Source organism: Mustela erminea, chromosome 2 (assembly GCF_009829155.1).
Source record: "Mustela erminea isolate mMusErm1 chromosome 2, mMusErm1.Pri, whole genome shotgun sequence".
NCBI classification, from domain to species: Eukaryota; Metazoa; Chordata; class Mammalia; order Carnivora; family Mustelidae; genus Mustela; species Mustela erminea.
In genome coordinates this window covers 95,801,998-95,825,521 of record NC_045615.1, presented here as the reverse complement: position 1 = coordinate 95,825,521, position 23,524 = coordinate 95,801,998, and the positions used below count along the sequence as shown (strand labels likewise).

At 38.9% G+C, this 23,524-nt stretch overlaps 1 protein-coding gene across 7 annotated transcripts in view; it reads left to right on the top strand.

Annotated features, from left to right (window-relative positions):
• Positions 1-20,283, top strand: part of INPP4B (inositol polyphosphate-4-phosphatase type II B) — an 805,823-nt gene extending 785,540 nt beyond the window's left edge. For 6 of the 7 annotated variants that reach the window (XM_032333488.1, XM_032333487.1, XM_032333494.1 and 3 more), the window contains one exon: positions 17,858-19,261. In XM_032333488.1, the coding sequence (XP_032189379.1) occupies positions 17,858-18,032 (175 nt within the window). In that variant the 3' untranslated portion in view covers positions 18,033-19,261. Of the gene's footprint in view, positions 1-17,857; positions 19,262-19,303 lie in introns of those variants that run through there. The other variant, XM_032333489.1, reaches the window with a different exon arrangement.
• Positions 20,284-23,524: the final 3,241 nt, after the last annotated feature.

The following is a 23,524-nucleotide window of genomic DNA, read 5'->3' as shown; positions in this document are numbered from 1 at the left end:
ATACTTAAGTAATCAGATAGCAATTTCTGAAGAAATAAATTTTAAATAAGTAATTCCTAGGGAGTAAATAAGCTAGTTTAATAATAAAAGAGCAACCTCATTTCCCCTTAGAAATTATTGTGCATTTTAATAATTTAGTTTGCACCAAACCTTTCTAATTATCATTATCTCAATTATGAAAGTTTGAATATTTATAATTATTCAAGGCACAAATATTTGAACAAAAATCTCTCTCTATATATTAATGATTTCTGATTGAAAGTATTATAACAAAACGTCATCAGAATTAAATGATTATTCAGGTAGACTAAGATGAATTGTAAGATTGAGTGACAATTCTTCTGTGCAGTGTATGATTATATTAGGCATGGAATAGAAACATGAGAGAAATAAGCATCATTAAATGTGTAATAATAAAAGCAAGAAAGCTATATTCTACAGATAAAACATCTTTTGGTTAAAACATATCATACTGTTCAACAGCCTATCCAGTTTGGATTTGCATGCATTGTTAGTATATATATATCATAAGTACAAAATATTATTAGAAATAATGGTTAAATATTCTTTGAAATCACTACTGTTGACTACAACTTTTATGAAAGATAGCTCTGCGTTACACTGTATGTTTTTCATTAGCTGTTAATGGAGAGATCGTGTAGATTATTTGATTGTCATTTATCCAATGTATTTCAATATGTGTGACGCCAATAATAGCTACCATTTATTGAGTACTTAATATTTAGCAAGGTATGTTAAATATACTACTTGTGTGCATGTCTGTTTATATATGTATAGTTAACTTTCATGTCAACCTATCTATAACAATTCTGTTATGATCCCCATTGGAAAGAAGATAAAATGAGAGTTTAGCCAAATTTTATAGTTTGTCTAGTTGCTATAGGTACCAAGAGGCAAAGCCAGATTCAAATCTAGGATTGTATGACTCTCCAGTATATAAACCCTGTGCTATATATACATATAGAATTGCTGTATACTACATATGATGGTATTGCTGAGAATTTTTTTTAAAACAATTGTAGCAATGTATAGGCTAATAATCTGTATTTTGGTTTTTAATCAACAATTTACTTTTCATTTATCATTCCCAATGAGAAGTATTTTAAGATAATAAAAATAACTGCTAATCCCTGATTTACTAGAATGGAATCCATTAAGATACAATCCTCTAAAACAAAAGTGTAAGTCTTCTGATAAATTTTGCCTTCATACTTGCATGTAGGATTCTTCAGTCACTACTAGATTAACTTTATTTATACAAAGTCAGTTCTTTGTGATCCCCTAAACAACTTCTTAGAGGCCAGTTTCAAGGAATTAGTGACGATTATTTTGAAAAAAGAATTAAAAGAACCGGGTGCCTGGGTGGCTCAGTCAGTTAAGTATCTGCCTTCAGCCAGGGTCATGATCCTGGAGTCCTGGGATCGAGCCCCATTTTGGGCTCCTTGCTTAGTGGGGAGTCTGCTTCTCCCTCTACCCTTCATCCCATTGTGGCTCTGACTCTCACTTGCTCAAATTAATAAATTAAATCTTCAAAAAAAAAAAAAAGAGAACAAAAGTAAGTATTTTAGCCATGTGGTTTAAGAGCTCAAGACCACCACCTGACAAAAACTTGTAAACTCAGCTCTTTAAATCAATGGCACGTCACATGGATATATGACCCATGGAACTTTGCTAACTGATTTGTGGTTTGGAGCATTTAGATCTGGCACCTGGATTATCTTCCATATTTCTTGGCACTTCATCTTTTAATGAATCTTGCCAATTATCACTTACATTTTTGGCCATAAAATTAATTCCTGCCTATTGATATATTCACCTTTCTGGAAAGAAATATATGGAATGTCTACCACAGAACCACAAAATTCATATTTTATCCAAGTGCCAACTATTGTACCAAGTCTCGAGTATCAATCATAGCTTATATGGTTGGGTTTTATTGCTTTCCTTTCTTCATTTTATGTTTTTCCTTCAAAATTTGTTATATGTAATATATATTTCTTGATGTGGCCTCAGTTGTAATATATACTTCTTGATGTTGCTCTTACTTTTTAATCCCATATTCTCCGCCTGTCCCTTCAGCTTGACTCCCATCGACCAGACCACTTACACTGTTTGGCTGTATGTCATGGATAACTACCCCCTTGTCAAAGCCAGTGATGTAAATAACAGTCTTATTTGTCTTCAACAGTGTTTCTCAAACCTGAATCCTGCATTGACCTCATTAAAAAGAAATAATTATTGCATACCTTCCTTTCCAACAGAAACTATCTTTAGCATAATTTTGCTTATATATGCCCAAACACAAGGCCAGGTAGGAGCTCCCTATGCCTTTAGCTCTGATGCAACTATAAATCAAAATAAGTGGACAAATTAAATAAAACCAACAAAATTGAGTTAGCACAATTCATTTATTATGGTGTGAAATGTTTTTGCTGAAGTTAAATTGCATATGACAACAGTTTGTAGGTTGCCTGTATTTTTCTGTGACATATGCTACACTTCTGCCATGACTTTTTTTTTTTTTTTAACTACTGTAAAACCTTTTTGGTAGCATGTACCATTATTTCAGTTTGCTGTCATTTAGCTCCGAAGCTTCATGAGTGCATTAAGGCAATTTCTATTTTTCTGTCACTGTCCATGATCATAGTGTCTACTAGTTGGGGGCCAACGTAGTCAAAAACAATTAGGCAAGTCTTAATTCCTTGTCTGTTGACTGGAGCTCTGCCATTTTTTCCCTCCAAGGTGTCTTTGGCTTTGACAAGTTCTCTCTGTCATGCTGATGCTGTCTTATTTGCCTTACACCTTAATTATATCAATATCCTCTTCATTGACTTTTCTATTTCCAGTCTTTCTTCTTCAGTCCATCCTGCAGAGTATCATTTTTTTAAATTTAATTTTATTTGTGTGTGTGTGTGTGTGTGTGTTCCAAAATTCATTGTTTATGCATCACACCCAGTGCTCCTGCAATACGTGCCGTCCTTAATACCCACCACCAGGCTCACCCAACCCCCACCAGGCTCACCCAACCCTCCAAAACCCTCAGTTTGTTTCTCAGAGTCCACAGTCTCTCATGGTTCATCTCGCCCTCTGATTTCCCCCAATTCACTTTTCCTTTCCTTCTCCTAATGTCCTTCATGTTATTTCTTATGCTCCACAAGTCAGTGAAACCATAGGATAATTGACTCTCTCTGCCTGACTTATTTCACTTGGCACAATTTCTGTCATGTTTTTTTAAGTAGGCTCCACACCCAGCGTGGAGCCCAACACAGGGCTTGAACTCACAACCTTGAAATCAAGACCTGAGCTGAGATCAAGAGTCAGATATTTAACTGACTGAGCCACTAGGCAACCCCCGCCCCCCCGCAGAGTATTTTTAAACTGATCTTTCTAAAACTCAAGTATATCATGTAGAATCCTCTATCTTGTAGTTTCATTTCATCTCCTTGTCAGACTATGCCCTACTTCTCCCACTCATTCTCTCACCTCTCTCCTATGTTAGTACACGTCCCTACATGCTTGTTCAGCACACAGGTAACAGCACAGAAACATAGCAAGCACCACATATCTTTGCTTCTTTTTTCTTTTTCTTTCCTTTTAATGCTGTATGCTCTAACCCTCCTTCCATCCACCTGAGTCCTGCTGGGGCAACAGGCATAAACCAGAGCTGTCCTGGACGTGATGGCACGTAGAGTCACCCTAAGCCTAAGATCACACTGAAAACTCTTTAGATTTGAAAACTTCTTGCATTTATGGCAACTATTACGTCTCTTTCTCTAGTTCTTCAGAGTATGTTGAGCTATCCTGTGTAGACTTTAAGGCTCTGTATGCAGATACTCTGATCTCCATAGTTTCTTGTCCAATGTAGAATGTAGAAAAAAAAGTATAGCAATTATTAAGACCACAGACATAGGAGTCAGAAGGAATGAGATTCAAACTGTCTCTACCTCTTATTGCTGATATAATCTTGGATATTTCTGAGTTTTCCCTTTTGCAAAATGCATCTTTGTACTTCCCTTCTAGTAGTAGTATGAAGGTTGAAGATCATTAGCACGAGGTGACTAGCCTTTGTAAAATGATTTGTATTCGATAAATGGTAACTTTTCTTACTAACATTCTATAAGCTTAGCTGATGATTTTATGAATCAAAGTTATATGAACCCATTCCTTAATTTTCTTCCTGGAGTTCTCAATAGTTTACAAGTTGGAAAAATAGCAGCTGTTGAGGTAGATTGAGAAAGTTTAATTCTGCACCATGATAGTCTAGAAAAAGGAACTGAAATGCCATAGGGATTGTTGAGGAACAGAAAGATCAGGACGAGTCATACGCATGGTATTCAGCTCCACTTCCTCCCAACCCTGAGAACATTTCTGTATAGGAATGTGCTGGACACCATGTCCTCACAATGTATAAAATCCGAGGAGTGAGAAAGTGACTCCTTCCTATTAGAGATGGAGACTAAGAGAAAGTCCTGTCTCATTGTGTGAGAGCTGAAGAATATCATCAATCTAAATGTTCTGTCACAATCCCAGCTCTGCACCCCATGGACTACTAATGAGATCCTTGTCTCGCTCTGGAGGCCTCTGCTTTCTCATCTGAAAAATGAAGGGGTTGGACCCGGTGATCTCTAAGGTCCCTTTAGGCTCCAACAATCTGAGTTGAGGAAAAGCAGTAAGCAAATTAGAGGGACACTAAACAAGACAAAAATAAGAGGGGAAAAACAGCGTTTTTCTAAGGTCTGTGTCTTTGTGTCTTACTCAGCTGAACAGAAGAGAGTCGATAGTTTGATTTCTGACCAAAGTGCAACAAAGCATGAACCAAATGGACAGGGAAAAAAACAAAAAACAAAAAACAAAAACCTGTTGTGTCCTAAATATTCTCTTGGTACTACTATAAAGAAACTACTGACACATTTTTTTAATTTTAATCAAAAAGTTAACCGTAAGCAATTACCACAGTTGGCTGTGAGTGATATTTTGTACTCTCCCAGATAGCCATCTATTTGGCAAACAACACAGCTGTTTCAAGAATTATTGTAGAAAACTGTTGCAAGTGTCAGAAATGATGAGTCCTCAGACTCAACCTGATTATCTGTGTCAGCGTAGTTACAAAAGGGGACAGTGACGGGGAAAAAATGATCTAAGATCAAATACTCTCTCCTGGATCTCATGATTTATAACGGCTACCTTTATTATAATTCACATAAGGCAGGTTCCGTAGGACGTTGATTCACCCCACCCCGTCTGTTTCAGATATGGTCTCTTATGCATTTGTATTTCTTCTGCTTTACTCCAGACCCTTATAACTTTCACCCAGACCTCTGCAGTAATCTCTTAATTGTTCTCTTTTCTCTAATCTCTTGCCTTCTGGTCTACTTCCTGAAGTTCAGCACTGATCATGTCTCTTCCTGCTGCATAGAGAGTGATGCCAAAATTTTATAGCTTGAAGTTTAGGGGCCTCTGTCATTTCAGGATTAATCAATCTTTCCTACATCAGTACCCCCTCTTTTCTAATCCTCTTAGACTGTAGTCAGTTCACACTATTCAAGGCACAAAGTCAATACTTAAGAGTGTTTCATAAATAAAGAAATAAGTAAATAAACGTATGTCTTTGAGTTTTTAAGCCAACATTCCCTCAACTTATTTCATCACAGATATCTTAGGAGATGTTATTTTCCTGGGGTTATGTTCTATATCATTAGAGGGACTGAGGGGTACAGATCAAAAAGGGGAATTAATCAAGATCCATAGTCAAGCGACTAGAACTTACACTGGGACAATATCATTTTAAAAAGGAAAAAGAAATACTCAGCACTAAACAGAAAAACAGGAGCAAGTTAGTCTCTGGTCAGTAGAAAACAGCTGAATATCTTTTCTTTAAGATTTTATTTTCTTTCTTTCTTTCTTTCTTTCTTTCTTTCTTTCTTTCTTTCTTTCTTTCAAGCATGAGGTGGGGGTAGTGGGGAAAGAAGAAAGAGACTCTTGTGCAGACTCCACGCTGAGCGTGGAAAATGACACTGGGTTTATCTCAACCACCCTGAGATCATGAACTGAGGGGCAACCGAGAGATGCTCAACTGACTGAGCCACCAAACACCTCTGGCTGAACATCTTTTAAGATCATTTATCAGCCCTGGATAAATGGTGAAGTTCTAAGAAGCCAGTTAGAAGACCTTCCCAATGACTAGAATCAAGAGTCATATCCTGGGCACAAAATCTAGATAACTAAAGGTCATTAACAGGATTAGATATTAAAAGGGGAGGAGAATAATGCATTCTAGCATAGTCAGTTTGATCCTCATTTGTATGGATAAAAGGCTTCAGATTGGTAGTGTTTATATTTGTACAATCATAGGGAGGTTTCCCTCCACATAACCTTGTGAAGAAAGAGTCAGTTGAGCAGAAATACATGCTGTTTTGAAATCTATATGGGAATGTAAAGTGTGAACCCTTAGGACCAAATGACAATGAGCTTCAAAAGTATATGCAAAGATGCTACTCCAAACACATGATCAGTAGCATAGATGTATGTTCTAATTTATTGGGACACTGATTGTTAGAGGACTAGAAATTTCATCTTAGCTTTATTTGCTTGTTAAACCAATGAGAATATATTGCAAAAAATTCTGGTTGTGTCACAAAATAGAGATGAAGCTTCTAATTTGGTTACTTCCCCCCATTCCCCTCCTCTAGCACCTGGACACATTTATCTTCAAGTCCATGTTCAGATGAATCAGGGAATGCTTTGAAGCTAGTGGACCCCAGCTTAATAAGGACTTTGTTTTAGGACTTTTTGATAAATAGTGAAAACTCACTGTTCTGTGGCTAGTCCTCAGCCCATAAGTATCTTTTTTTTTTTTTTTCTGAAAAAGACAGCCAGCTAGCCCATATTCTTGAATCTCCCTATTTCCTTTTTCCTTTGTTCCTCCAAGCATACCTGTCTCCCAAATCCTAGCAGTTTCATTAATGCTATTGACCCTTTGAGACTCTGTGCCGACTTCCTTCTTCTTTCCACTGTCAAGGCTCTGGACCTAGTTGAAATAGAATAAAACGCTGCCTTCCATGCTTCACTACTCATTCATTCATTATTTGTAAACTAATTTCTGCTCTGAAAATTCTACTGAAAGTCAAAGACTACAAGCCACGTAATTATTGAATCTGGTGACCTTTATGTACTTTGCAACCTCTTTGCTCCTGCTGCAGATTAGACTCATTGATCACACCTTTTTTTTTTTTTTTTCTTTGATTCTGTGACTGTTTTCTGGGTTACTGTCTCTTCTGCCTCCTTTCTCATGGGCTTTTCAAATGCAGTCATTCCGCAGAGTTTGTCCTCAATTCTCGTCTCTACTCATCACATACTCTCCACGTGGGTGGCTTTATCAAATTAGCCCATGTTTTTCAGGAAAGTTCCAAACTTAGGGTATAGAACTACATAATCTAGATACAGTCTAGAGCTGTCTTTCATGACACGTATTTAAATGAAGTCTTGTGTCAAATATAGCATATTTAAATAGAATGCATTTTCCCCTAAAACCTTATTTTATTAACTCTTCCTCTCCTTGATCTTTCCCTATCTAAACTCTTAACATATACCCTTTTTATTTTTATTATTTGTTTTAGAATCTGCAACTCTTTACCCTTCCTCTTCACTCCCAAGCCCAAGCCCTCATCATTTCTCCCCTTGGCTATTCAAATAGCCTCCTAATTGGGTTCCTCCTTATTTCCAGTTTATCCGATCCCTGCTGCAGTCCTGGCTCAAACCCTCCTTCTACTGCTGCCCTCTGCTGCCCTAGGACACATAGCTAACCTCACCACCCTGCTGCTCAGGAACCCACCCCCCTTCTAGAGAATAAGGTCTAAGTTTTTGCTGTCAATCACAAACATTTGTGAAATAACCCCATCTTTGTTCAAAACACTGTAGCTGAATTTCTTACAGCAAAGTAGGTGTTTATTTTAGCAAATGCCTAAAATAAGTAAGTAACAAAAAAGAAATTTTCTTTTTAATTCAGTTTCCCTGCCTTTATTGATTTCCTTGCTGCCCCATTATTAAAACCAAAGCAGACTATGGGTCATTCCCAAATGCATCTGACATTCTCATTTTCACACCTTTTCTTGTAATTTACATTCACCCAATCGCACCTAATTTCTAGCCCTTGAAATTCTATTCACCCTAACTGTCCATCACAAAAGTCTATTTTTCTAAGACATTGTCTCTGACTTTTGGATCTCTGTAGCAGGGATTAATTATAATATATGTAAACTATTTTTAGTTATACCTTGAGGTTATTCTTCCTTGGTGTATTTCATATTTTATATTCTGCCTTTTTCAAAGTTATGTGAGTCATATTGGTTTTAGCCATGTACTTGTATCCAGAAACTAAATTCTAAGATTCTCAAATATATCTTACTCTCTTTTCCTAGGATTTTCATAAGCCTTCACTTTTAAGAGTTAATAACATAAATTGTAGCTTCATACTGTTATACCGTCTGCAGGGGATGGTGAGAGTAAAGGGAAAACTGGGAAACAAAAATGGGAAAAACTGGAAGGTGGGAAAAGAGAGAGAACCTGCCCTTCTAGAGAAGATGAGGAACACTTGAACAGTGCTGGGACAAAAACTGAATGGATTCTTTTGGAGGGTCCTATTCAAAGAGTGGGCCAAAGTGAAGGTCTGGGAATGCATAACACTAGGATGTTGAGTTGGTTCGTACTCCACTCTGTCCCTTTCAGATGGAACAAGGGAGCCCCAAAGCAGGACAGCGTCTCTGAGAAAGGTTGACAGCATTCATTCAGCTGGCCATGATACCGCGGCACGGACAGTGCTGGGAGGGGATGAAAACCAGGAAAACCCAGAGCAGACGATGGAGCGGAAGGATGTAGCTGAACTTCCTCCTTGAGATTCAGGAGCTCCCGTCTCAGGGCTGAGCAGCTAAAAATAGTTCCACCTCCCTGTAGACGGCTAAGTAAGCACCACTGCTATTTTGATGAGCTGTGGGCAGCTAGGATGCAGCTGGATTTTCATTCTCTAACGTTCTCCAGGAAATGTTTTTAGAAAGCAACTAGAGTGGTGTCTGGGTGTCTCAGTGGGTCGAGCCTCTGCCTTCGGCTCAGGTCATAGTCTCAGGGTCCGGAGATCGAGCCCCAGTCTGGCGCTCTGCGCAGCGGGGAGCCTGCACCCCCACCCCCCACTCTCTGCCTGCCGCTCTGCCTACCTGTGATCTCTCTCTCTGTCAGATATATAAGTAAAATCTTTAAAAAAAAAAAAAAAAGAAGAAGAAGAAGAAGAAGGAGGAGGAGGGGGAGGGGGAGGGCGAGGGCGAGGGCGAGGGCGAGGGCGAGGGCATTGGTTTTGCTTACTGTATGCGTAAATGGATACACCAGGATTTAGTGAAACTTAATAGCGAAGTCAGAGTAGTGAAGGCAGGAAAACTGCTTCTGTTGATACAAGAGCAAGGCTACGGGCCACAGTGGATCCATCAGGCTGTGCAGTGAAGATGGTGTGAACTGGTCTGACTGGTTGATGGATGAAGGTGGAGTGTTCTACAGAAAGCTGAAGAATCTGGGAGATCTGAGATGCTTACCATGAATGTCTGAGAGTAGGTGAGGGTCCTTTCCTGTGCTGAGAAGGAAGAGAAGGGGCTGATTTGGTATGGTGTAGAAAAGGTAGACAGAAGATTTGGCCTTGAAATCGTGAGAGGCAAAACTTTTCCTCTACCCTCTTAGAGCGTCTGGCTGGGCCTGAGAATTAAATTGCCCTAAGACAAACAGAAAAGCATAGAGATTTCACATGTATGTGGAAAGCTTTACCAAAAAATGAACCCAATGAAGTGTCAAAACCTAGATGTTTTTATACTAGACTGAAGAAAGAGAGGAAATTGTGGGAAAGTAACTAAAATATGGGGTAAGTTAAAGGAAGGGAAGAATGATTTCCCTTAGGTCTGTTGCATAGAATTCTCTGTAGAGAAACATGAGCATTGACTCCCCATCTCCTGCAATAAGAATGTTTGCTTCTCCTCATAAGTGAAGGGCCACTTCCCCATGTGAGTTTTATTCCTTTATTCCTGTTCTGGAGAAGAAAAGAGGAGGTTAGGGCATCCCTCTTGCACATGCTCTTTTTTAAGTGCCTTTAGCTCAAGGTAATCCTTTTCCAATGTGGCATATTTGGGAGCGGCAGATTCTGCCCCCCTTTAAAATCTTAGAATGTCTGTTGGCATCCAAGTGAAGATGTGCTATTTGTGTCTGTAATCCAGAGAAGAGGTCTAAACTACAGAGAGTTCATATTTGTCAGCACAAAATTATGGGATAGTCCAGAGACTAGCTGAAATCCCCGAGGGAACGTATCTACAGTAGAGGAAAGTAAAGCGTACTGTCCTAAATCCTGGGGCACCTCAACATTGGCTAGAAGGGGAGGAGAAAGAGCTGGAACTAAGTTGCAGCACGTCTTGTCAAGGAACTCACTGTCTGCACAAGGGCTGAAATTTAGCATGAGGGGCAAGGCAGAATTTTGAGTTTAATGATTTTTACTCTTGCAAATGTGTAAGTGCCCTTGCATCATCTCATAATGATCTGATTGGGTAGATGTTAACATTCCCTTTTAGTTAGTTATTTATTTTTAAAGATTATATTTATTTATTTGACAGACAGAGACATAGCGAGAGAGGGAACACAATCCCGGGGGTGGGGGGGGCTGGGACAGGGAGAAGCAGGCTTCCTGCTGAGCAGGGAGCCCCATGTGGGACTGGATCCCAGGACTCTGGGATCATGACCTGGGCCGAAGGCAGACGCTTAACGACTGAGCCACCCCGGTGCCCCTAACATTCTCTTTTAAAGAAATAGAAGTTTAACCAGTTAGGTGAGGAGAGAGCTGAACTGATTTTCTTTACTTTTATGCAAGTCCTGATATTTATTTGTTGCTACCGCTAGCTACTACATTTTCCAGGCTACTTTCAGAATAACATCAGCTATAATTTTTCGGTATATATGGACTTTGATTTTTATTTGAGAGCTTAAGGGCCACCCCTGGAGTCAGGCCGCCTGCTCTACCAGGCCCCCAGCTCCACAAGGGAAGCTAGATGGCAGTTGATTTACCTCGTGATTCCTGGTCTGGTGCTTATTTTGAGCATGTTAATTTTCTCTTAACTTGGGGATAAAAATTATCCCGAACTCCAGGAGAGTGGTGAACTAGAGCAGTGAGACAGTGGTTTTTTATATTTTTAAGTACCAAAGGAGCAAGTACACTCACAGAATGTTTTTTAGGGACTGGTTTCCTTTCTTCTGACTGTTATTCTGAAGCAATTAAAGCTAAGTCATCTTGTTGGCACTCCTGTACAAAGAAAAACTAGTTAAGTTGCATGGGAAATAGAAAATGAGTTATGGGTCTATATCTACATCTGTGTACTTATTTCTTTGTAGAATTTCCTTATTTATCTGCCCACTAAGGTACATAAGATGAAATGTGTTTTTGTTTTGTTTCTTTTAAAGAAATTTCTTTAAACAAATGTCATTCTTCATTTCGGTTCCTCTCCAGCCCGACTGATGGAAAGTCAGTCTCTGTTATTTTGAGACTTCCTCTTGCCGCAGGTCTTACCTTGCACGGAAACTTCTAGAACTTGTCTGTATCCGTCATTAGCCACGAATGTGCCCATTTTCCTATTCATTGCGGTAACGTCACGCCTCTTATTTCATTGCGCCCAAGCCAAACTCAAGATCAGGGAATCTTTGACAAGACCAGTGACAGGTCTGAGGGCCAGCTTGCCTGGATGCATCCCGCTGCTTCTCTCCCCCTCTGGTTGTCCTTTGTCCCCAGCCACCCATGCAGAAGGCTTCACTCCCCCAACACCAAACTTTGTCCTTTTGTCTTCTTCCCAATTAGTGCTCTCTGTCTTTATGTGTCTCTCTATCCCTTCCCTTTCCTTCTCCCTCTCCCTCTCTTTTCCCTCCCCACCCTCAAAGATCCTTTTCCCCCCACTGACCACCTCACATTTTCTCTGTCATGAGATTAAGGAAGGGCGGGTCTACTTAGTTCGGGCAGCTCTCACTTCCAGCACTGCTAAAATCCCTGGGACACATGCTTTAGTTTACAGCCTAAAATGTAAGAGAACACAAAATAATACCTCAAAAATGATTTTACTGCTGTCTTACATATATGTAAATACAGCGATCACATTGCATATTAGTCTTGTCTTATCCAAATAAAATTAACCTTAAACACCTCCTTATAGGCTTTTTTCTTTAGTCCTTTAATCATTTATGATATTTCTTTCTGGATCTCATCCAAATATTCTTCTTTCTAAAATTCTAAGATCAAAACTGGAATCGGTTCTCTGATAATCATCTGATGGAAGCAATTATACTTTCTACTCATTATGTCCCCCTCCTTTCTTTTTTTCTTTATGAACCTCTGAGTGGCTCAGTCAGTTAAAGCATCCAACTCTTGATTTCCGCTCACATCTTGATCTCAGGGTCAAGAGTTCGAGCCCCCCACCCCCAATTAATATAAAGCATATTTAGACTTGATACCAAACCACTTTCCTATCTTTTCTTGAGTTGTTTTTCTGGACATATGTACTTTCTGTCTCTTCAAAGCAATGTTAAGATACTCTCTGAAACTGTCACTGTGGAGCCTCGCTTCTTCTCTGATAAGAGGCTATTCCTATTTTCCAGACACTTTATAAAACTAAAAGAGTGGAGTGGAAGAAGAGTACAAAAAGTGATACCAGGGAGAAATTAAATCAAAATAGTCCAATAAGTCACAGTTTTTTAAAAATTCCGAAAATAGGCAAGAATGAGTAAGAACACCTTTAGAGACCGAACACAGCGTCAGCGTGCTTGGCGTTCTTTGGTTTTTGCTCCCTGCCTCAACTAGTTCTTATTGAACTGTCACCTATTATGTTAGTAGAAAAAAACATGCATCTCTAGAGTGCTGCCGTTATGTTTGAATAGAATCAAAGAATCACAGGAAGGTAGAGATGAAAGTAATTTTAGAAGTCACTTACTGTAATGTAATAACTAGCAAGAAATCACACCTGCCAGCTTCAGAGGGAGCAAGAAATCTTGTCCTTGAAGGAACCCAGTCATAAAGTGAGAGGAATATGATTTTTCCACTAGACAGGGATAAAAATCTCCCATCTGCCTCTTGAACAAGTTTTGTGACCCTTGTGGGCCCTTGGAGATAATAACACCGACCAGTTTGGCTGTTTGTAAGAAATAAACCAGGTAATGTCTAGAAAGCCGCCTTCGCAGGGTAGGACATAATGCAAGGGAGATCTTTTTCTTTTCTTCCAACAAACTCTCTTTGCTTCCCAAGGTAGCCCAGACTTTACACTAGAAAAACTGAGTCTCTGAAATCAACCTCTTGATTTTTTTCTCTTCTCTAAGCTAATGGAGCGCTTCTGATTCTCAACGTCTTCCATCTTCGTCTTCTCTGATAAGTCCGGCTCCTCAGCGCACCATCACGTCCTGGTTATTAGGCTCTGGTATCCTCTCATTCATAGCAACTCCCCCTCCTCAAAACATGTCCTGTTCGGAAAGGCATGCAGTGTCCTATGCGGAGGACTCCTGCTTCCTTTGGGGTTCTGTTTTGCTTAATACTGCTCTTTCTTTTATACCAAACTTGTCCAAGAAGACCAGAAACACTCTATGACCCGGACATTCAAAGGAGTGACAAGGTCTTACATCTTCTGAGTAATTTCTTCAATTAGGGGCTTTTCTTATAATATATTTTGAATTAGATTCTGAAAACCAGTTAGAATAAAGAAACCATCTTAAACGTGGCCAGTGATCCAGTGGCCACAAAGGCTAATCTTCCTTCTAGACCACCGGAAATTATCCCACCTCTGACATTGTTTTATCAAAATTTTCCCTGTATTTAAATAGTTGTACAGTTTCTTAAAAGTCCTGGAAATATACTTCTGCTATTCTAGTTATAAATTGAATGTTTGGAAAGCTTTGGTAATTTGACATTTAGAAGTATTTTGAGTTTTAAATTTCAGGACCTTGATCTAAATTGACACAAGAAACCTTTCCCCCCTTATTTTATCAGACTACCATATAAGCAAGCTGTGAAGCAGGCTAACTACATTCTCAGGGTCCTTTCCCTGCAATTATTATTGTAAAGCATTGGCAAGGCCTTCAGATCTAGTTTCTCATCTGTAAAATGTGCAGTTCAACTTGAAGATTTTCTGAAGTCACTTTTACCCCTGAGAATCTATGATTCTATGATTTCTGTACCTGTCTCAAAGAGTCCTACATTATATTCATTTTTACACAGATCAACAGGCTTAAAATCTGACACAACCCAGCAATCCAGGGCCTGAAACATGGTGCTCTATTAAGATTGATTTATCAGATGATTGTGGAGTGAAGTAAAGCTCTATAAAATATTGGCTTTAAAATCTTAGCTCATAATTTCAAGATGGTGTGCCCACAGCCCCCAACTTGGATGTAATTAAATGTGAAGTGATCTCATTTTAGCACAGGAGGAAATCAGCTTTCTGGTCAGAGGAAATGTTTTTTCAATTTAGTATTAATTGGGAATTTTCCTTTGGGGGAGCTGGAAGAGCTCTAACAGTTAAAGGAATAAAGTGCCAAATAGCACAACTCTTCATGAATGATTACCCAGCAGGGGAAGACAGGAAGAATCTTGCTTTTGTTTTTAGCGATCTGGGTGGTTTGAGAGGGTACCTGCCTTGGGGGACATGTGATCCACCATACACCCTAGCCACCCACAGAAAAGAGGGAGAAAAACACGAATATCATCAAGTCATGCACATCGGGTTTTATTTAAGGAAATGTTTCCTCAGGTAACAGTGATGTATTTAAACGTGAGACATTTCTTTTTACTTCTTTTTAAGTGATGGCTTTGTCAGGTCTGTAAAGAGGAAAAAAATCATTTTCTATCCTGCAGATTCAGTAACTGCCCTTAAATGACTGATCATGTCACATTTTTAGTGGCAGCAACATGGTAATTTTTTCCATGGCGATCTACCAATGATGGTTAAAACGAGCGACCCTAGTTGGTCAGGACACCTTGTAAGGCAGCCATTAATTAGTTGTTTTTCATAATCTGCTGGTGAGGAAATTCCTAATACCATTACTCAATCAATACATACACATCCTTTGCAGTTTACCCTTGCAGAGTGCTTAAAAACTCATTTGTAGTTATGAGGAAATGACCATCTGTGCTATTCTTAGTAGAAAGAAGGAGACAGCCCCACTAGCACCCGTGACCACATTGCGACATTGCCCGGGGCCTCAAGCCTTACGTTCCGTGGCAGCCGCCCCCACCACGTAGCTTTCAATTCTAGCTGAATAATGGAATTATTATGTGTGAGGCCTTTTTTCATATATTATTCTAATCTCCAGAGAAGGGAGTCAGTAAGCAATAAAGTAATTCAATTATAAAACTATCTTTTCAAAAACAAAACAAAAAACCACAACCTTTTAATTTAGTAATTTTCACTTCTAAGGCAAATTTAGCAAACAGACTGGAAAACGTGAAATGTGCTCTGGCGGGTTTTTTGTTTTGTTTTGTTTTTGTTTTTTTTATTTTTTTATTTTTTTAAGATTTTATTTATTTATTTGACAGAGGGAGAGAGATCACGAGTAGGCAGAGAGGCAGACAGAGTGAGGGGAAGGGAAGCAGGGTCCCCGCTGAGCAGAGAGCCCGACGCGGGGCTCGATCCCAGGACTCTGGGATCATGACCTGAGCTGAAGGCAGAGGCTTAACCCACTGAGCCACCCAGGTGCCCCTTGTTTTTGTTTTTAAATCTAGTACAAATTATTCCCCTGTATTTGGATTAAGGACTTCACAAAATCCTTTCAACTTACTTTTTTGGCCAGTAGTGTACTCCTTAGCCAGATAGGCATCTACAGGCAGTTCCAGAGGGAGAGAGTGTTTCTATACTATTATATTGATTGATCGTGGTTACTATTTAACCTAAATTTGTAATCAGAATATAACATTTATAATATGATTGATAGGTAGATGACAGAGAGGTAGGGTTGATCCAGGAGACTATACATGTCTCCTAACAGGGAACACTGGAGAGGCAACAATTTCAACAAAGTTAAGATTTGCTACAGATAACTTTCACCTTAAAACTGGATGGGAGGGAATGGTAGTGATATCAGAGAAATAATATTAGTCAAGGAAGCTTTTCCTAATCACAAAAATACTACAAAAAACCTACTGCCTAGGAGCACCTGGGTGGCTCAGTCCTTAAGCGTCTGCCTTCAGCTCAGTTCATGATATCAGCGTCCTGGAATTGAGCCCCGCATCGGGCTCCCTGCTCAGCCGGAAGCCTGCTTCTTCCTCTGCCACTCTCCCTGCTTGTGTTCCCTCTCTCCCTGGGTCTTTCTCTGTCAAATAAATAAATAAAATCTTTAAAAAATAAATAAAAATTAAATTAAATATAATAAAACCTACAGCCTATTTCCTACCTAACGTGCCGTAGAATGCTTAACAGGCAACCAGGTCACTCATGCGGTTGACAGTGGGAATTATGCAAGTCCAGAATAACTCTCCTCTTGCTCAATAAACCATGTGTCTTATTCAGAGATGCTGCTATTTAACATTGTCACTGGCTCCAGAGTCCTGAGATCTTCCCAAAGAACAAGGAAACACCAGGCACAGCACAACATGACTGAACAAATGCTTTAAACTAAGTCAGACAGATGCTCATAGTAATTCTCGCCACTGCTGCTGGTGTGGCCAGGGACGCAGTGAAATGCCTCATCACGAGTGCCTGTGTCGGAGGTTTTCAGGGGCCGCACCTGGTTGAAGGGGGCCTGGAAGCTCGGGGGCTGGTGCACATGGCATTCTTCCTGAGACTGAGTAACAACCAGTTTTCTGCCTCAGAACCTGGAGGAGCTCATCAAGATCAAACCACGCCTTGACACCTGAGATTGAAATTGACACCTGTGACTAAAATTCTGAAAATTCTGACAACTGATGAAATAGAACCTAGAATTTTTCTTTTCGACTCACATGAGCATGGCAGATTTCAGACGTGCCACGATGGCTGCCACTTTTTTAAGCCCGATTACCAACGACCGTTTTTCACTTGCACAGAAAATCTGTTCTTTTCCAAAGAGTCGCTCTGCAGATACAGATCTCTTTTCAGATCAGGGGTCCCTTGGAGATAGATTCAGCCTCATCTAAGTAAGATGGGCAGCAGAACACATAGTTCATGAGCCGAACTAACAGGAGGGTGCTGAGTCGGGTTTTGTTCAATGAATCATATGGCTGGCAAGGATGGCATGTCGGGTGTTTCATTCATTTTAAAAACCAAACCATTTCCATAGATCATTTTTATAACTGTAAATGCATTATGTAGTATAGTGTCAATAGATGGCGTGTTTCAAGGTGCCAGGAATGTCCGTTTGCTTCACTCCATACTGTGTTTCTCATTTTGTTTTCCGAAGATGTATTTATCAGATTATTTTTTATGGGTTGATCCATATTTTAGTTTTATTCATGTAGTCCTATTGATTGGTGCTGTTATGCTTATGCGATTGACTCTTCCCGGTACAGACACATTCAGCCCACATGAATATCATCTTAGTGTCTCTCTGTTCCTTCTTGCCCAAAAAGCAAAAGGAATCTCCTTTCTTTTTTTTTTTTTTTTTTTTTTAATGCAGTTGTCAATGTAGTATGGGAAAAAAAAAAGATGCGCAGGATGCTTTTGGGGCTGTTTAGCATAAAAACTCCATCTGAAACAGCTGTGTTATGTAACATAATGTGTTGTATTTCAGGATATTTAAGGTTGAGTTTCTTTCCTGTGTGAATGCTATACTATTTTCTTTTCTCCCCTGACTCCCCCTCCCCACCCCTGTTTAACAGCAGACAAACCCAGGGAGCACTGAGTGAATCCGATGATCCCGAAACAGGCTGTCTAACTGATAACAAGCCAACTTCTCGACACTTCTATCCCGTCGCCTTGCTGCTTGTCAGCTCACACCTGCTCGTTGTGTGGCTTATTCTAAGTCTTGCGTTACTATTAGCCAAATACCAATAAGTTTTATGTTGTATCCCTTTCTTTTCTACAAATGACAATGGACTTTAAATTACGGGGGGTGATGCTGTAATATTTCTACATTTTCAAATTCACAGAATTTAAAAAAAAAAAAAACAGACCAAATGTTTGAATTGTAAGTGTTTTGTTTGTTTTTCCTAAAAATCTACAAAAAGAAGTACTATGCATTAAGGGAATTATTTTGCTCTTTTGTTCATGGAAAAGTGTTTCCCACTGTGAGCTAGCTCAAAAGAATTTTTAAATTACCGTCTTTGGAATAAGACAAAGAACAGAATCCTGAAAGCTTGAAGTTCTGCACCTCCCGTTTCTCTTCCCATTCAGTTTATCAAAAACAATTAAGAATGAATTGGCACAAGGCGCTGAAACCGTGAGACAAGTCTTAGAGACGTGGGAGGTTCCAGACTTGATTTCCACTGTGCTAATATCATTGTTGCCGTCCGCTGATAGAACCTTCTGTTTGATTCCTTAACCTGTGAGTTATGTTAGTTCTTGGCTTCAATTGACCCTTCACTGTCACGCAATTTTATGGAGAGAGTGGCTCTTTATGTTTTGTAATTAAATTAACCTGTTTGTAACTATTGTTTGGGTTGATTTGGCTCTCGGAGTACTTTTCTATTCTTTTTAACCAGGTCTTGTTCGTGTCCCACACGCCATTTTCAGCACCTGTGACTTTTGTACTGTCTGTGCACAAGCCCCCTTCCTTTATAAAGCGGAGACTTGGACCAGGCTGTTGGGAAAGCCATTCTTCTCTTCGTTGCACAGCTAAAATAATGAAGTAAAATAGAGATGAAGTTTTCCTTTAAAAATCTATAGGGCCAGACTTAATCAATTAAATGCCTTATTCTTAGAACCTGCATCCTTAGGGCTACATGTAGATTTTAATGTGTTTTAAAGAGACTGAGAAGTTAATTTGTGGAAAAGTTATTTAAAAAAAAAGGCAGATATATTTATGAGACGAAAGTGAAGCCGTATTGTGGAGCAAATTATATTTAAAGAGTTTATTAAACCTTAAATATCGGTTAAGAGCAAAGAGACTTGAATCATCTCTTTCCGAGGGCAATAACGGTATTGGGCCTGGCCTAGGATTTAACTTTGTAAGATGTATCATCATTTGTGGAAAAAAAAAAAAAAAATGTAGAGTTGACTCTTTGTTATTTTTACTTGGACTGTTGCTGCAACTCTGCATTGAACAAATAAAGCATATTTCTTTATTCTGTGTTTCATGAAGTTGTACTTTTCCCCCCTTTCACCAGAGAAGGATGCCGCATAGAGAATGTACTGAAGAATGTCAAATGCAGGAAGTATGCTTTCAACATGCTACAGCTGATGGCTTTCCCCAAGTACTACCGACCTCCAGAGGGGACTTATGGAAAAGCTGACACCTAACTTTACCAACAGGCAAATAAACAGGAACACAAACACGCTTCAGTCGGATAATCTCCACCCTTTTACCTTTTTTACTGTCACGAATTTGTGGAGGGGAAGTGATCAGGGATGGTGGCCCAGATCTAGGCATTCTTTGAATTAGGTGTTAGCATATTACTCTGAAAGAAATCCATTTACAAAATCTCCAGTTAACGTTGTGATTCTAGTTCTCGGTCTCAATGCATCGCCCCTCGCTGGCTGAGATCGGCTCAGGACGGGGACATTTCATTCATGGAGTCCCTGAGCCAGAGGCATTCTGAGGAAATGTAGGCTGCCACAGAGGTAGGACAGGTGACTCCAAGAGGGACTCTCGACCTCCCAAGCGAAGACAGGAGAGGGGCAAAGGGGAGGGAGACTCAGACATGTTATTCCACAGCTGTTCTTACGTGTAAACTTAGAGCCCATTTTTGGGACTTGGAAAATATTTTTCCAGTGAATTAAAATTCGGTAATGTCAACGCATGAACTTGACGGCAGAAGCGGGTTGCAGGTGTGCTTGTAAAGACTTGGGGCCTCGGGGCAAGATGAGACCAGTCCCCCCGCACAGGTAGATGACAGTGTTAGCAACACGGTGAGAGACTTTTCCACAACATGCTGTCTTTTCAAAACTCTGACAAGAGTCATGTGACCCCATTACAGAAGTGGTGATAAAAAAGTTGAATAGTTTAGTAGAAAAAACACCACGAGGAACAGCTACTGCAAGGAAATGAAAGATGATCAGCGTGCTGATGTCAAATGTGAAAATCCCCATCAGCCCGAACTTTATGTAGCCAAGTTCATAAGAGTCAATAAACTATCTTTGTGATGTTTCCCAATAGTCCTCTTGTTACAGAATATAGACGGTAGAAGTGTGCATGTCTGGCATAGATGACTATATGTGAATAAACATTTTAAGACCTATGCAGCCATAACTAATGATAAACTCAAACAATTATTTCTGGTAACCTGAATTTGGAATTTATTCTCCGGAAAATTGCACCATAGGTTTTCCAAAATTCCAAATTAGAAATTGCTTTGGAGATCATCTTGTATAAGGCCAATCTAATTGGGTAAATTAAAGCACCAGGAAGAGATGCACCCCAGTCATCCAGCTAGATAATTTTAGAACCATGATTACAATTCATTCTTACCTTCCTGGCCTGTGGATTGTCTATTCTCCAAACTGCCATGCTAAAAATATACATGAAAATTGTGGGAGAATGCTAGTTAGTTAAATAAAATTTGGCATTTATTGCCAGAATTGAGCCTTGGAGTATAATGGTCTGAATAAATGAACCTGTTTTCTCCAGATGTTAAGAGTTTATTCTTTTTCCTCACTCATTGGAAGAGTATGTTATCCAGAGCATAAATCTCCCCTTGGAAATGCTGGAGGGCTGTTACGTAGACATCTCCTGGCTGTGCCCACATTCAGTGGATGATATTATGGGTTTTTTTCATAGCTAGTGTGACAGCTTCTTGGCTAAGATGTCTGTTGAACTAAGGACTCCAAACAGATCTCTAGGTTTGTGTTGGGTTTTTCAGATTACTACAAATTTTTGATAGCTGTTTGGCACCTTTCACACTAGAATTTTCAATCCATTATTTTAGCTACTGACTTGTGGGCGTTGTATTTGAGGTCATCTACAAACAGTTTCCAGGTTTTTAAATAAAAAGGTGCTGTATACTATGGATCTATTTACAGACCAAGTTTCCTGGTATTCTCTCTTATGCTTCATTCTCCATTTCAGTGATTAAATATAATTTTTGAATTGGTCAATTTTATTTGAAAATGATAGGATTTGGGGTTATTTCCATGATCCCGTTGGATTTAAATAAAGAGGTTGGGATGACAGAGGTTTCCTTGAGTAACAGTGAAGCCACACTCAGTATATCAAAGAGTGGTCTGTGTTCCAAAAGACCTTAAATGAAAATGTATTATCTTGTAAATACTCTTATAAAGTCATTTTTCTTTGTATTTTTAAAAATGAGAACTCTTGACAAAGATACAGAAAAAAATATTTATTAAATAGAAAATCAATAAGTACGGTCTTCTATTTGGGGAAGATATCCCAAAGATATATTTTCTTTCTTTTTTAGTAAGTTCTGATAGAGAAGTCTCAAAAGCTGGAGATTACTGCCATACAAATGCATAGAAGTTTTCTTTAATTATTAGCAGAGTCATCTGCCTTTCCCTTTATAAAGCCTGTATGTGTGCATACTGTTAAAAGTGGATTTAACCAAGAAAATTCATATTTCATACCAACAGCAATACTGCTCTCTTCCTGAAAACTATTCTAAGTACCATTGGAAATCCACCTCAGTATTTCTTAATTTTTTGCAGTTTCCTAGATCAAAGACCAAATGTTAGAAAGTTTTAAAATCTCCTTTGTAAAAACACAGACTAGTCATGCTTTCCTCTTTCTTTTTTTATTTAAAATATACACGAGCAGACCTATTTCAAGAGATCAGATTGAGCCAGAAACTGAACCAGAAAATGACATTTCCAAACAAGATAAAAAAAATTTTTTTGGCTAAAAATATGTTTCCCTCTAATGCAGTTATCAAATGCAGATATCAATTCTGTAGAGCTGTTTGCAGAGTTCTATAGAAAACATATTTAAAAACAAGGGAAGGCAGAATCTTGATTATGTTTGACCCAGTGACAAAAGACCCAAAAGAGCCTGAAAATGTTCCACGAAACAGGTCAACATTAAAGTTTCAAATATTTGATTGAAGCAGACCCACATTTGGATGCATTCATTAATTTCCCACAGGGTTGTTTGGTTTTTCTTTTTTTTCCTTTGTAAATATCGTCTTGGATCTTGTCTGTATCCTGCCAAAACAATCCTTTGGTGTTTAGTCAGTCCAGGAATCCCATGAGTCAGAGCCACAATTTGATCCTGCTGACGAACTGTGCTAAAATGACCAACTAACTAATTAGAGCAGTACAGCATATGACTAACCTCCAGTTCTTACTTTATAAGACAGATCCCTGTTTTTGTTCTGGAAATCTATGAAGTCTTAAAAGCCAGCATCTGGGTGGAAGATACTTTCCTTTTTCCCCCTTTTACCCTCTACTACGTATGGTATTTTGCATAAAATAAGACTCTGAGTGGAAAAGAAAAAGATTTGTATGGAGTAATGCTTTTCTTCTCAACAAATCAAGCCCCTCCTTGTGTAAAGTATGATGCATGAACCAAGGAGAAAGGATACCAGTGGTGCACTAGAACTGACTCATGCAGACTCATGAGAGCTAAATTAAATTTAACTCTCATTAAATTTTCAGGAAATTTGTGAGCCAGTTGTTAAACACACCATCATGAATTATTAAATTATCAAAAGCAATTAAATACATTTTATTAAAAACAAGGATCATGATCAAAACTTACTACTTCCTGATTGTTTTCCTTCGTTTTACTCTTTCCCTGTGCTTCTGAGGTTATTTATGTCCATTATCTCTGCACAGTGGAAACACTATATCATCGTGAGCTACTGTGCATCTCTTCCTGACTCCACACCCAGGAACATCAGGTGGGTAGCTTGAAATTGATCACAGTGGGAATATTTACATCCAAAAATGACCCAGTGCTGCAAACTAGGACCTTTAATTCCTGGAAACCCAGTTGTTAAACATTTACCAGCATACAACTGAATGCCACCTTTTTTTCTCCAGCAAACAACAAATAATTGAAAACATTATGAAAGTATTAATATAGTATTAAGTGCAATCAGGCATCTTCAGATGGCTACAATTTTGTTTTGGTTGTTCCCCTTTTTAAAAACACCTATTAGACTATAAGTAATATTTGATGTTTATATTTTCTTCATAATTAAATTATATACTCATACAGATGCATTTAAAAATGTATCTCTCTTGATGTTCTGCAAGGGAAATCTTAGCAATGAAGCTTTAGCATAAGCAATAACAACCATGGGCTAAATTCAGAGAAATGTTAGCCTAATTAGAATATCACTGAAAATGTGCTTTAGTACAAGTTTTTAAGCTTATAATTTCAGCATTTTCTAAAAGCAGGAAAAATGGTACCATATCACTATGTCCAGATTCTAATA